Below are 15713 nucleotides of genomic sequence, written 5' to 3'. Positions count from 1 at the left end.
TGCCGAAACTATGCATCCAATCACGTTGTAATTTCCATTTAATTTTGAACTACCGACTCATGAAATGCACTGGTTAATTGTTAGGGATGAAAACTGGCTTCTTCACAACAGACATTGGACTTGTCACAGTGGGCGTAATTAAATTCTCTAATAGCATCCATGCATCACCGCCACCATCCACAATAACAGAGTCCGAGAACTTGCATATGTGCCTAGAATACAACTATAATTATGTTAGCTACACATAGGCTTTTCCTGGTATCACTACTTCACTCTGCTACTCAGTCAGTTTTCTTTTGATTTATGATGCACCATATTTTCTGCCACATCAAACCCAGATCTACATTTAATCTAATTACACCTGTAAAAGTCTTGGTAAATTACATCCTGCTGTTCCTGGGATGGATATGGACCCAATTGTTAAAACTGAAAACAGCAGAGAACTGCACAAATAAACATCACAACAAACTACAGTCAGCTTAGATATCACTACCAAAATGTGACAACCAACTATAGTATCAATCCACCAGGGGGAGCTATGCTACACAGTGTGTGTCAGCTGCTGTATGTCCAATTTACTACACAGTATTACTGCTCTGTCTGGTCTCCCATCTCCTAACATGTTTCCTGTCAATAACCCTCTGTTTTCTATCACATTCTTATATTATTATCACCAATCCTACTGACAGACATGTAGCGCTTTATGTAAAATAATTCAGAACTGATGAAGCAGTTACATCAAGGAATATAGGCGACCTGCTTCCTAATACTATGAAGAGGGAGAAAGGAAGGAAGGAAGGAAGGATATGTCAAGGAGATGAAGAAAATGGCAACAGTCAATGTAGCAAATGGTTTAACTGTTGCAGTTATATAGAATTTCAAGACAGGAGATCATGAGAATAAATTAAGAAAAAGCTGGATGAAGAAGGGATATCATTGTGCAGAAAAAATGTATTTGTTAATTCTTTGTAATTACAGATGGGGCTTTCTCAAATAACTACATTATTTCCAGCCAACAAAACGTATACTTTGCTATTGTTTGGGGAAGCCAGAAGAATTTTTTTCTAGCAGGAAAGGAGACTTTCTGCTAGGTGGACCATGAGAAAATAAAAGATTCCTCAGATTCCTACTGGCTGACACAGATGAGAATGACAGGAATGGTTCTGGTTATTAGTGGAGAGAAAATATGAGGCTATATCCCAAGAGGTTGTGATCAGATTTGAATTGTGTGCATGTGTGTTCTAAGTGGGTCAGTGGAGCAGAGCTGAGCTCAGCGATCTATAGCCTCATCCATAATTCATCAGAGTCACACAAATGATATAGCAGGGAGTGGCAGGGATGCAGACTATGGCCTCTCTGAGTCTGTCTGTTTGTTTTCTTTGGTCTCCCTTTCTCAGAATGAGCAATTTCCCTTTGAAAACAATCTACTGGGTCACTCCGAGTAAGGAGAGGAAAACCAAAACCATCACTTTATCAGAAACGTGCAGGGTGGTTTATTTTGACAACACGAATCAGGGAAGTCATTTTCAAGACTAACACTGACATTGGGTTTTGTGAAGGAGAGCAGTGTAGACACTAAAAATGAATCTCGCCAGAGCACAGTGTCTGAGGAACAGACATGTAGGTCAAGGTTGACCAGAACATCGTCAGTGACTGACTGACCGAGTATGTGGCAATCTTGAGACGGCTGAGAAAACAACAAAGATGCACGAGCATGCCCACACTACTGTCACACAAGTTACATGCACAAGGCCAAAGAGGAAGGACCAGCTGCAGGCCAAAAATAAATACACAAAGGATGACCGATAATGACTCATTGCTGACATGTGCACATATATGCACATGACCTCGTGCACAGACAGAAAACCAAAAAAATCATTCATGATTGAAGTTGTTCAAAGTTATTTTTTGGAAAATCACTCCGCTGGCACTGTCCTTTGATAAACATGACTACATAAATGCAATTCATCTGTACCAAAAATTGTAGACAATCTACTTCTTAAGGGGTGTAAAAATAATCAAAATAATAGAGGTCTATTTTTTTTGGCTCAAGATGTACAGTATATTAATACATTTAAATACCCTTGACAAGTGAACTTGATCAGCACTGGTTCAGACATCTGTCTATTAATAGCAGCAGAGAAACAGGCAGGGAGCCGCAGCAGACTCTTTCTCCGTTGAGACCCAGATTAGAAACCTATAAAACTGGCTGAGAGGAAAAAATGACCTTAACCTCACAGCTTCATCTTATTCCATCTGTCCCCATTAATCTGTCCACCCTGCTGATCCACAGCCAGTCACATACATGTACACACCTGCATTTATCTTTCAAACATCCCTCCACCTCTCTTTTGAGCTCTTTTCTTAGTCCTTCTGTTCACACCATCCTATCTGCAGTTGTAGTTTCACAAGAATTTCACATCTAAAAAAATACTTGTTATGCATCAACTGTGAAGCTGTGCTGTGTGTTAGCATGACTGTGGGCTGGTGCTGTGAATGCTAATCGCAGCCAGTACCGGATAAGGGCGTTGGCCTATATGTATAATGACATGAATATTCAACAGCTTAATTAACCAGGCGGGGGCTATGCTTCAAAGGCAACACAAACAGTTGGGTGGAGAGTTCAAGCACACACAAACACACACAAGCACTCGATGCGTAAATGTGTGCGCCTACATACAAAGGATGATCTGACTCAAGTCTACTCCCAGATTCTACACAGCACAATAAAGCATTTACAGTAAATCTACTGACTTTTGTTTTGTTAATTTTCTTTGAAGTGGAAGACAAATTCCCATTGAGGTCTGTTAACTGTCAAACACAAACATATCTTTACTGTCAATTAACAACTGCCTTTGTACATCATTCAGAGGACTTAAAACATGCACCAGAACAGGAAATAGTGATGTCTCTTCAGCTCTTAAATCTAAGTGATAGGATGACATTCCAACATGTCTCCTTTCTAGCGCTGGCATTTGAAATATTGACAAAAGAGAAAGCTTAACCACAAGGTTTAGAACAGACAGCATTTAACACAAAGTTGACATATTTGGCAAAATGCATTGGAGTCTAATTTTAGAAGACGCTGTTATTGCACCAGACATTCTGTTGAGGTGGCAGTGAGATCAGACATTGAACCTGCAAGCATTCAGCTGGGTAAAGCTGCTTCGGCCCTCTTTGAACATCACCCTGTTACCATGGAGATGGGCACCCGGCTCCACTGAACACTGGACACAGATGAGAGGGGGAGCGATAAAAAGAGAGCAGAAGCTAAAGAAAGACAGTCTCTAAGACACAAAGTGAGACAAACGGTAAGAAGGTAAAGGGTGTGGAGACTGAAATTATTCAGCAAGAAAAACCAATGAGGATGCAGGGCACATAAATGAAGAACAGACTTAGACTTAGGTGCTAGCTCAGTCGGGGAAACCTCCTGCTTGATTATAGATCCTGGACAAAGTGGAGTACGACTTTGTCCCAAACGCACTCACTTGCACAGTGTATCGCATAAGACAAATATATACAGACAAGTGACAAAAAGAAGAAAACACTTAAATGATTGTAGAACAAATGCAGATGTTTCATATAAAACTTGTGAATTGTTGAATAGCTTGATGGGAAAAAAGTTTTGTGAATCATAAGCTATGGTCTTCATAGTCACCACATGTCCTATGAAGGACTTTGGCCAGACATATTATGGCTTCCACAAATTTTATGATTCTGGGCTCACTCACATAAGTTGGCAATCGTGATAGAAATGTTATTAAATCTTTGGTCAGTTTAAAATGATGACCACACAGCAGATTGTGATGTGAGATATGTCAGCTGTTGAGCGAATTTGAAGCTTTAGTGACCAAAGATAGCCAGCTTCAAGCTTCTGACACCTGGCTGCTGTTACAACCCATCTCCATAAACCATCCAATTGTAGCACAGTATGATATGACACAGATCTCATTTGCTTATTTTGAATAGAGCAGGAGTCTTTAGAAAGCAGTTCTGGGGCGTCATGGTGGCCCAATACCACATTTAAATTGACGCCCATCTGAACAATTGCATAAAATACATACAAAGATGTATTCGACCCACTGATAGCAAGTAAAACCAAGTAAGAAGAGAGCTGAGAACAGGGCTGGTTAAAGGAACCGAACAGGACATCCATTGTATTTAATTCACAGTCGATACTTGTGTTTGCTCTGTGATCAATGACAGTCTCCCTGCCACACAGAAACTCACACTACATGATTCATATCGAGTGCAACACAAACACATTACTGCTTTCTTTAGTGGACCTATAGCTCTAAGGAGAAAAGAAAGCAATATTTACACTTGTCATCATATAAAAAGATGAACAAAGGAGAAGAATTGTATTTGTCTGACAGGAGGGACACAAGATGAGTTAGGAGAAGACAGGAATATAAAATAACTAAAGGGTATCTAAGAAGGCAAAAACAACGGCGGGGGTAAGGGAGATTCACACATTTAAGAAGAACAACTTTTCTGTCCTTTGATGAAAGTGAGTACAAATGACAAACCACAGACCTGCCAAACCCATTAGTGGCTTAACACAGCTTCCTTATTTAACTGTTACACTGCAATGAGGTCTACTTGTTAATGTCAACAACTCTGAACCACAGAGAGTCATGATGGTGCACTGACAGCAGCACACACACAGTGCCTGGAAAACAATTTGCTCCAGGCTGGTGGTTAGCAAACACACTGGGATGACACCACCTCCGGGGTGGACTAAGAGCACATGCTTCATCATCCCCATGGCTCTCTCAGCTGAAAGTCAATCGAAACTCTGCTGTTTGATTATACATGGGTTTGACTGCATGCTTCTGCAGCAGCATCTGCAGCAGTGGTTTCGTAAGACGTGATAGTTATCATGTGCATGGTTGCATGTAAGTGAATACGACATAGCAATACTTCATGCTTGTCTTTTGCAACTTAGTGTCACTTAAATTGTTCCAGGACGAGCCTCGGTGTCCTGCTGCAAAGGTCACATGCGCTTTCATCAACACACAGCCCATAGCCTGAGGCAGTGAGAGACGATGAGAGCGCAGTGATGAGGCCGTTAAACTAGCAGGGACAGAACAAGCCTCAGGGGACCAGGTGATGTTCAGGTCCTCCCACTGACACTTCTCCTCGCTTCTCGTTTAAGAAACAACAGAACTGGCAGAAATTCACACGAAAGCCAAATCTTTTTGAAAGTAAGTCTATGTCGTCAACAAAGTTTTTGTAGGAACAAACTCTGGTAGATACCAATCATATTTGTGACAGCCATTAACTGTAAAAACATGGTTGAAATCAACAATACAAAACCAGTGCTTCATACAAAACATAGAAAACTACAGATGAAATGTTTAGTTGCATAAATAAGTAATTGGGAACCGTTTTGATAACCGATTTTGATTTCTAAAGTTAAAATGCTAAATATTTGCTTGTTCTAGCTCCTTTGTTGTTTTTCTCTTTTCTCGTTTATTTGACTCTGACTTCATATAAAAACTAGATATTTTGAGATTTAGGACTATCAAACACTGAATCAAGACAATAATCAGCAGACTGATCAATAGTACAAATAATTGTTAGTTGCAGTCTTTATAGAAACTGAAAGACATGGAAAAACATTCATTGAACTAAGGTTTAAAATGCCAAATTTTACTTTGAGTCCTCCTTTGGCCCTGAGAATGAAATTACTCTATTTAATCCTTTACACAGTTACTTCAACAACATGAATTTTGTTTTCTGCTAAGAGAATCAATATTTTACAGATACTGTAGTCAGATTACAATGCAGGCCACAACTACCATTTTATGCAGTTATAACAAAGGTCAACACAATCATAACTGAGTAAACTATACAGATTAATCAAATTGAATTTGCCAGCTTCTGAGGTGGTTCTTTTTTAATAACATTATCTCACATTATGTTGTTCTTAATGTAGCTCAGTGGTTGAGGCTCTGGATTACTGTTGAGGGTTCGACCTCCAGCTCAGCCAAATTGCCACTGCTGGGCCCATATCCTTATGGGCATATTTCATGGGCAAATTTATCATAAATCATGTGAACCTGGAAATAATCAGAAATTTTGAGGATTTGAAAACAGAAGTAAAGTAAAGAACCAATATTTAAGATTCTGCACTACATATAGTTCAGCAATCAAAGTCAAGATGCTAAATTATTTGTCCCTAGGTCAGATTTCCTTAAGTTGTGTCCTTCCACTAGAGCAGTGTCTAGATGATACTTGGGTATATTTGATACACTGATTAGGGGCTTGTTCAACTAAACCAACCTGTAACCATTTTTCACCTGTTATAAATGCAGACTTGTCTGAAGTTTGCAGCAGAGCATATAGGAGTAGTGTAGGAGCACTGTGGTAGTGAAAATCAAAGCCTCAAACCTACTGTGTTAGAGTAAGGAGAAGTTAAATTGTTATACAAAGCAAAGAGGGACTTTCTCAGCATAAAATCACTGACGAAAGGCTTTTAGGGTAGCAGTGATTAGCACCCCATGTTTAGACTGTGGGCAAAAGCATGCCAAAGCAGATTTTTTTTTTGCTTATGTGACACATTTTTTTCATAGCAGTGTAAACATCACAAATCACATTGAATCTGAGCTTTTCAGTTTTGATTTTGGCAACTTCAAAATGTTGTTTTAAATCAGATACAGGTCAGTTTTGTTTTGTTTTTCTGCAATAGCAAAACTTCATCTGAATGAAGTAAAAGTCTTACAGTGTTAATGTTGCTTAAATGCTTTGCAGAAAATAAATCAGTTGCGGCTAAAGCACGATCAAACGTGACCACATCATCAGAAGATCAATACATCAGGCTTTGGTCAGAGAGAGAGACAGAAAAGCTACTTCATCAGAGATAAAGAATTTGCTAAATAAAGAGCACAACGCTCCAATTAGCAAAAGTGCTGTCAAAAGAAGGCTGTCTAGAAGTGGTCTCAGAGGACAAGTAGCATCTCTAAATCACTGCTCAGGAGAGGAAGCAAGGCCAAATGCTTGGGGTGGAAAAAAGACATACAGGGATTTTACAGTTTCACATTTTTACTGATGAATTCAAGGTGTCCCCTGCCTTCGCCCTGAGTCAGCTGGGATAGGCTCCAGCCCCCCCGTGACCCTAGTGAGGATTAAGCGGTGTATAGATAATGGATGGATGGATGATGACACCATAAGATATTAAATCAAACTGTGAAAAATGGTGGTGGGAATATTCAATTCTGGGGGTGTTTTTAACTCCTCTGGAGTTGGTTACCTACACTGACGTGACCTCAACAGGACCAAGGAGAAGTAGCACTCCATTCCTTAGAGACATGCTCCACTCTGTAGTTTGCATCTCTGAGGAAAATATTTCATACTGCAACTGAATAATGAGCCCAAAACTTTAAAGAACTACTTAAAGACCAAAGAATACGTTCAGACTGTTTTGGACCTTCCTCCAACCTCACTGAACATTTAGGAGGGCACATAAAAAACTAAAGTCAAACATTTCTGATATTTCAAGAAGCACATTAGATTGTTGTCATATTGTGCTGGAATAATATGAGTAATCATATTTTCTCATTGATTCCATGCCAGCACAAGTGCAGCTGCAATTACAGCAAAAGGGAAGCAAATACTAAGATATTCTGAAAAACGTATGGATTTTTCGGACTCAGCTTTTCACTTATTCGCCCATAATCGACTGAGATATGCTCCAGCCCCCCTACAACCCTAGTGAGGATTAAGCGGTGTATAGATAATGGATGGATGGAACTTTCACTCAAATTGTTAAAGTCACATTATCATTAGTAATGACAAATTTTGCACATTTTCACATACTGTAATGTAAATCTGTACTCCATGGTATAAGATACTGAGTTCAAAATAAATAAAATCTTAAAGTTATTTTAATGAAATCAATTTTAGGATGAACACATTTAACATCAAACCACATTTCTATGGGCTGTTTTTAGTTTTGTTTTGTTTTTGTCTGTTGTTTTAATCTGTAAATGTAAATATATATACATATATAAAATTAAGTCATTTTGTTTTGAGCTTGGAAAGGATTTTACAGGAAAACAAAGCATGTTTTCTCTGACACGGAAACCAAAATGCAGTGATAGACAAAAGAAGACAAAGGATGAGCAGGGAGACAGGTGGGCATGTGGAGATGTGGCTTGAGGCAAAGAGAAGAGGTCATCTATCCAACCCCTTCCTTTCCGATATTTCCCTTATATCCTGCTTTTGGAGGGGACAAGGCTAGTGAACATTTGCAGACAGGCCCTGGAGGAAGTTATGATCTCCAAAGACAAACACTGTTTCAGTGTCTCTCAGACAGAGAAATCGTATGGTGTGAAAGGAGTATAGCCTCAAGCCTTGGCTTGTGTTTCATCTAAACTCAGTAGCTCATATCCCACCAGAGCCTTCTCCCCTGTATCTCACCATCTCCTGTCCTAAAGTCATCCATCCTAACACTAAACATTTGGCACCTTACAGCCCTTCACATCTTCTACCTGTTTTTACTCTCACTTTATTGCTCCATCTCTCTGAGAGGGGAGAAAAGATCAGACTAGATCAGACTCAGCCACCTTGGGTCCAGGCCTTCCTGCCTGAAAGTGAGATAGTGCATCTGTCTGCCCAGCACATGTGTGCATGTTGATGCTTCCAGGCATCTGAACGCCTCCCAGCACTATCGCATGGAGTTAAAAATGAGCAGGAAGGGTGTAGTCAGTTAATCAATTAATCAGCAGCTAATTGTAATTAATCCTAATGGCTGAGTACCAGCTGCATAACAGCAGGCTCTTAACAGACCTAATGCTGTGTTTTAACACAACCCATCAACTCTCTTAACAGCACTACCACCAGGGGATAGATATATCAAACTCAAGGACAGGTGTACAGCATAGCTAAGTAGGACGTTTTTGCAAGTGAGCTATAAATACTCCCAAATCAGCAATAATCAAACATAATCTTTATAAATAATTACATCTCTTGGTGACAGTTCCAATCCACCTTATAGTCTGCCACTCTTACTGCTGTAGCAAGAGTTACTGTTTAACAAGAGTTGAGATAAAGTGCAAACACAGACCACTCAGTTACAGTATGGATTGAACTACCTAAAAGTGAATGGAAGCTTGAAAGCAAACCTCTGTTTACAAAAGAACATGCTGCTATCCAAGAAAGTGTTGAAAGAAAGAAAGAAAGAAAGAAAGAAAGAAAGAAAGAAAGAAAGAAAGAAAGAAAGAAAGAAAGAAAGAAAGACAGAAAGAAAGAAAGAAAGAAAGAAAGAAAGAAAGAAAGAAAGAAAGAAAGAAAGAGGAGGAAAACGGATATGCATGAACAATGCATCACGCAAGCATTATAAAGATAATAAAAGGGTTCACAGGCAGTGAAAATTTAACACAACTCTGCCTTTAGCTATGAATGGAGCTCCAGCATGGAGAAGGGAAGAAAGAGATATGCTTTTAATGACAAAACATGCTGTGTGTTTAAAGCTTACCTTTGAGTACTGCCTACGAAGACTGAAGCGCTGCACCATCCTGATTGACTGACTGACGGACCCACATCTGGATCCCCTGTTCTACTCCTCTCTGCTGATATCTCTCCAAAGTACACACTTCCTCACATAATACGCTCCACCATTAACACACACACACATACACACACACACACATACTGAAAGCACACACGCTACCCTACTCTCCAAACATTCATGTGCACACACATTTCTTGTCCACACCGCTTTCGTCTACTATGCAAACACAACCGGGGAGAGAGAGGGTGAAAAAAGAGGGAGATGAAAAAGGGAGAGAGAGCACGAGGAGATAAAGACAGCTCAGCTGTGTTGCCCTCTACTCATATTCACAGTGATCCCCTGAGCTCTCTCTTTCTCTCACAGATACACTCGCTCACACAAGATGCTCATACCACATGGTTGTCAATGCACAAATGATTTTCAGGAAGCACACACACAGAATATCTGTAACACAGACACAAATGAGGTCTACATTCACACATGTACACACCCCTCCACATCCTCTTCTGAACACAGAACTGAGAGCACATTCACACACAGCTCGTGCTCAGCTCTCACTCATCTAGGACAAGGCAAGGTTGCCTCCTGCTTCCTGTCAGTGAGCCGAAGGGTGGAGTGAGGAGGAGGTGGTGGGAGAGATCGAGAGGGAGGAGGGGGAGACAGGAGAGGAGGAGGAGGGACCAGATGACTGTCTGTATTAACTCTCTCCAGGGAGAGAGGAGGGGGACAGGAAAGGAAAAAAGAGAGAGGAACAGAAAGGGGAAGGGGAGCGCAGGAGGGAAAATGTTGAGAAAGAAAGAAAGAAAGAAAGAAAGAAAGAAAGAAAGAAAGAAAGAAAGAACGAGGAGGAAGGGTGACAATCAATAAAGGTAATTGATCATTCACTGAACAATCCTCATTACTGATACACAAATTCAAACAAGCTATGCAACCCTCAACCTCCACTAACAGGAGGATGTCACACACCTCCAAGGTCAACCACTATGTTACTATGACAACCCGAGCAGGGCGTAGTTCTAGGCAGCTTGCTGCAAGTTTCAGGGTAACCACGGCAACCGCTTGGGTAACCTTAATGACATTGCTGTGTTGCTGTGTGGTGACAGGGCTATGATGTTAGCTAGAGATGTGCAAGACAGGTTATAATCTCTGCCAAGGGCAAGTAACAGACCTCAAAAAGGTTGACGGTCGTCTATCACAGCAGCGAGACTAATGGAGCACAGATGCCTGGCTCTCAGCCTTGCTCTGTCATCCCAGGTGAGGTCATTCACACAGGACTGAAGGATACTTGATTTTACAGATGAAGAAAGGAGGAAGGACTTTATTAAATTTAGCTGTCACCCAATGTGGATATCAACACCCACTGGTCTGGACTTAATACCCACAATGGATTGATAGCCAGACATCTATCTGTGACACACTAATATTTGGTCCTTGGCACAGCTTATTTCATTAACCCAAGGATCAGTCTAGTCTACAACAAACATGAGCTCATAATGCAAACACCACCTCCACATGAACCAAGCCCAGTGCCGATCACAGCAGGTTGGCTGATCTGACAGTGACCTCTGGTGGCAAAGAGAATCAACTGTAGTCAGAAATACCAAAAATCAGAACTTAAGGTAAAGTTTAAAAAGACGAGTATGACACTGCAAAAATGCATGCCATACACAACACCTAATTAGTAAAACATAATGGTGTTCAAAAACCTATTTTACATCAATCAAATGTATTTTTTATACACTACAAAAAAACTACTAATTGGTGAATTCTTGGGCTCTAATGAACTTATCCCTCTGGGTCTTCCTTTCCTACGGCGGTCCTTGTGGGAACCAGTTTCAATCTAGCTTTGATGGTTTTTATGACTGCACTTGAAGAAACTTTCAGAGTTCTGACTGAACTTCATGATTTAAGTAATAGTGGACTGCTGATGTTTCTCTTCACTTAGTTGAGTGGGTTTTCACTGTATAGCAACACTAGTCTCGAACAAGGTCTCAAACGCATTAAGAAATTCCAACAGTTAACTTTCGATAAGGCAGACCTGGTAGCTAAAAACCTTTCCCAGTGACTACCACACAAAGCTGGTTAAGATATTCCAAATAATGTGCAAAGCTTAACAGTGTTTTGATATTTTCCACATGTGTTATTTCATAGTTTTCATGCCTCCAGTGCTAAAGAAACACAGTTGAATGAATAAGTGTACCCAAACTTTTGACTCGCACTGTGCATAGCAGCATTTACTGTAAGCCTAGGACAAAACCAAACACTGAAAGTCATTTGCAAAGGATATGTCTATAGTTTTTCAACTCTGTCTTAAAATAATAGTTTGGTACCTACATGTACATTGAAATAGATCCCTGTCTTATGCACTACCAGTGTAAATAATGAGGGACAAAATCCATAGTTCGTAAAAGTTTGAAAAGTTATTATGAGGATTGGGCTGACTTGTTTGGCTGGACTGTAACTCCATGCTGAGTTGTAGTTCAACACGAATAAAAGTTTTTAAAAGCTAAGCAGTAATTTTGCAGGATTTTGTATTCATTTGTCTGAGCTGCAACTACCAATTGCTCACATTCGCTTCAGGCAGGCAGTGAAACGCATTTCTGCACAGAGCAAAGACTGGTATCACTTTCACTGGAAGCATGTTAGAAAACTTCAAGGCTGTATTATCAGCAGGAATGATTAGAACAAGCAAAACCCATTGTTATGTTCATACGGACCCCCTCATTACTTGTTTAAGTCAAATTTTAAAAAATAACAAACCTATTAATACAGGCTACACTGTTATGTATTGGTTGTGTCTTCAGGTGCATTTTGTGTCATTTATTTGTTAGCAAATTTTATATATGGCTTGATGCTGTTTTGGCAATTAAAAAACATCTTTTCCTTGGAAATTAGTCAGCAAAGGGAAAATTTAGACAGTAGCAATGACAGCAGGCCCTGTCTTTGCAATCACGGCTGAAACCACAGGGAATTTTACATCAGCACCAAGGTGAACCTCAGCTTTTGATTGACAGTTCACTGACAAACAAGACCTGACACCAGCAAAAGGGGAAAAGAGACACATCGATCAACCTGTGTCATGATAATGATTAATGGCTGCTGTCACTTACCCTGTCGGTCTCCTCTGTCGACTGGTACCCTGATGACAGCACCACATCGCCACCAGCGTATCCGGGGGCCGGGCTGCTGGGTGTTGTGTCGGTGGTGGAGGAGGAGCGTGGGCGGCTGATATGCTGCTGCGGGTCATGAGTGTAGCGGCGGTGCGGGGCCTGGGGGCTACCCCTTAGGAGAGGATCGCGGTCCCCACTCCCAGACCCTGATCCGGACCCCTTACTGCGCCGGCTCTGCAGGCTGGTCCCACGCCTCATCATGGCCGTGGCGGCTGAGCCCTGGCCAGCTGCAGGAAGAACCACAGGAGCAGATAGGTGGTCAGAGTCAGGACAGCAGGAGCCCAGGGCGTCCTCGGGGGCAGAGGTGGAGGTGCCACCTGCTGACACCACAGAGGAAGACGAGGAAGAAGATGAGGAGGTGATGGTGGAGCGAGACAGGGAGAGGCGTTTACGCTGATGCTGGAACAGCTGTTTCAAGCCCTGGCCAAGAACCCCCATGCTTTCCCTGGCGTTTTGGCTCATCTTACTGAAGGAAGGGTGCTCTGACTGGGACGAGGCCCTCTTCAACCCTGGGCCTTGTAACCTCCCTGTCACTCTTCTAGCTCCAGGACCTGAACTGGGTCCCACCCCCTCTGGCTCCCTTTGACTGTTGTCCCCCTGCTGCATATGGTCCCGCTGACACCTCATGAATAGCAGGGAGGAAGTGTCCAATTAAAGAGTCTGCTAACGCTTCCCTCTCTATCTGTCAGGCATGCAGAGGGTCAGACCAGGTCAATGACTAAGGGAGAGAAGACTACAAAACAGTGGAGTACAGAAGAAAACAGTGGAGACTGGACTGTGATGGAGGGTTGGATCGGCACATTGGCAGTCAGAGGGATGGATCCAAAGAAGGAGCATGCATCTTTCATTCAGGAACAAGTAGTCATGCTGGTCTAACACAGAGAGAAAGGAGATGGATTATGAGAGGCTGGGATGCTGCCTAGATCCAGTGACAATCACTTTTTCCACTTCCACTTATGGCCATTTGTATATTTAAAATTTCATGAAAGTTGGAAAAAAAATCTGATTCATTCAGCATTCAAACATGCTAATGACTGATTATAAAATACAAGTAATACAGGAAAACAAACTGGATCCAGGCAATCTAATATCAAACAAATATCACAAAAAGAAGCACAAACTGATTTCAAAGTAAGCAGGTATGTGAAGGCTAAGAAAATATACTGCCCAGAGAGGGATGCAGTCAGAAACGAACAAAAAGGGATATGTAAAGGAATAGAGGAGTGAGAAAGGAAAAAAGATGACTCACATCAGAAAAAACAAAACCCACCTACCATCAGCCCAACTGTCATCCTAGTGTGAGTCACTCTTCTGGATTACCTGAGAGGGAGGTGGATAGATGGAAGAATACCAAAAAAACAATTAAAAACAGAATTATTTTTAAGATTCTAAACTTCCCTCTCAGCTGCACTCACAGTCCTCAACATACTCAAGCAATAGAGCACCTCTTCCTGATTCCAATCAAAGATCAGATGTCAGCTGTGAACATGCAGGGCATATTGAACAGGACATGTGTGATACTGGGTAGCACAACTTTGTGTATGTTTGCATGTGTGTGTCTTCCTTCAGGAGCTCATTTAATATTCCCACAGGCATCCCTTCCCTATTCTGCAGCAGTATCAAGAGACAAAGGTTTCCACACTCGTAACAACCAACAGTGCAATGCCACGGACATAAAGTGCATGATCACCTCCTGCAGCCTTGCACACTGCCTGACTGAATTTAACTCAGAGACTCCACCAACAGAGTAGACACCTGACAAAATAGAAGTTGTCCTCCTCATGAAGCAACCTTATTGGTGGAAAAGTAATCACCTCATAGATGGACCCACAGACAGGCACGCAGTCAGCCTGAGCCTCCCTGCAGCATCAATAGCTGCTCCCATCGAGGGCAGCAAAACAAGCGAGGCAGGAACATTCAGAACCCTGGGGAGGGACAGTTACATACTCAAACTATATTCCTTCAGCGACGCAGTCGGATCATAAAGAATAACACAAAGTTGGACAGACAGGCACATGCACTCACAGACATCTCATAACAGACTGAAAGGGAATGAGCATAAGGCTACTTGCAGGTAGCATATTGCAGCCAAGGAAAGCATACAGATATACACATTCACATAGCAGCTTTGACTTTTTTTTTGCACAAGCGAATCTTAAATCTGGTCTTATCTAATCTTTTCTGTTCAACTGACAAATTCGGGCCAGCAGGTACTGATGTGCTTAATTCAGAGGCTGAGTTATATGGTGGTGCCAATCAGTTAAATGCGACTGTTGCCTGCCAGGGAGAGGGGGAAAGTATTGAACGGGTTCAGTTCAGTCACCTTCTAGCTAGCTGCTGCCTGCAGCTATGAAGATACTGCGTTGATAATTGTGCCTTTTATGTTAATATTAACACAGCTTCAACTTGGCACTGACAGATCTCAACTGGGGAATAATTTTATATAATAAATATAAATGCAATCTGCTTGTTTATGGAACATGAAAATACATTTACAAATAAGTGTGTAGATGTTAATACCACGAAGCTCAGTGCAATGCAAAAATATTTTTACTATTTAACGTAACTGTGTATTTCTTTCTTCACTGACTGAAGACATTCAGTTGTCAGTGTTTTCTTTTGTGAGATGCCTTCATGAACACAAATTGGTGGTAAAATATAACCTTTACTCGACTTTTGTTTACTGTTGAAAAAAATAAAGAGAGTCATGCTGGCAGATACTGAAGCATATGACGATATGTGACCAAGCTATGCAGTCGAGGAGCATCTCATAAAGGGAAACTAGTCATGCATAAACCTGTAACGTAATCAAGTCAACACTTGATGATGGATGGATGCATACACAATCCACTAACATAGTAAGTGACAGTGAAATGTGGCTCATTACGATGAAACACTGTGCTGCTGTTTCAGAGCTGGTGAGTAGGGGTAAACCTAAGTTAATCCTGTCCTAAAGCTGAAGCTGAACCTGAAGTCCTGTCCCGACCCCGGTACCCATCCCTCCCTCTGTGTCAGTAAATCCCCTC

The 15713-nt window shown here is 41.3% G+C and overlaps 1 protein-coding gene across 3 annotated transcripts in view; it reads right to left on the bottom strand.

Annotated features, from left to right (window-relative positions):
• The window catches only part of LOC103362975 (transmembrane and coiled-coil domains protein 1), a 48355-nt gene that overhangs the window by 24369 nt on the left and 8273 nt on the right, over positions 1 to 15713 (bottom strand). The window contains exons 3-4 of one of the 3 annotated variants that reach the window (XM_008289532.1): positions 13962 to 14007; positions 12628 to 12914 (exon numbers count right to left, since the gene is read on the bottom strand). In XM_008289532.1, the coding sequence (XP_008287754.1) occupies positions 12628 to 12888 (261 nt within the window). In that variant the 5' untranslated portion in view covers positions 12889 to 12914; positions 13962 to 14007. Of the gene's footprint in view, positions 1 to 9481; positions 9543 to 12627; positions 13452 to 13961; positions 14008 to 15713 lie in introns of those variants that run through there. The other 2 variants (XM_008289531.1, XM_008289534.1) reach the window with 2 other exon arrangements.

Source organism: Stegastes partitus, unplaced genomic scaffold, assembly GCF_000690725.1.
Source record: "Stegastes partitus isolate 25-593 unplaced genomic scaffold, Stegastes_partitus-1.0.2 Scaffold620, whole genome shotgun sequence".
Taxonomy (NCBI): Eukaryota; Metazoa; Chordata; class Actinopteri; family Pomacentridae; genus Stegastes; species Stegastes partitus.
Note: the sequence above shows the minus strand (reverse complement) of the source record. Positions and strands in the feature narration are given on the sequence as shown.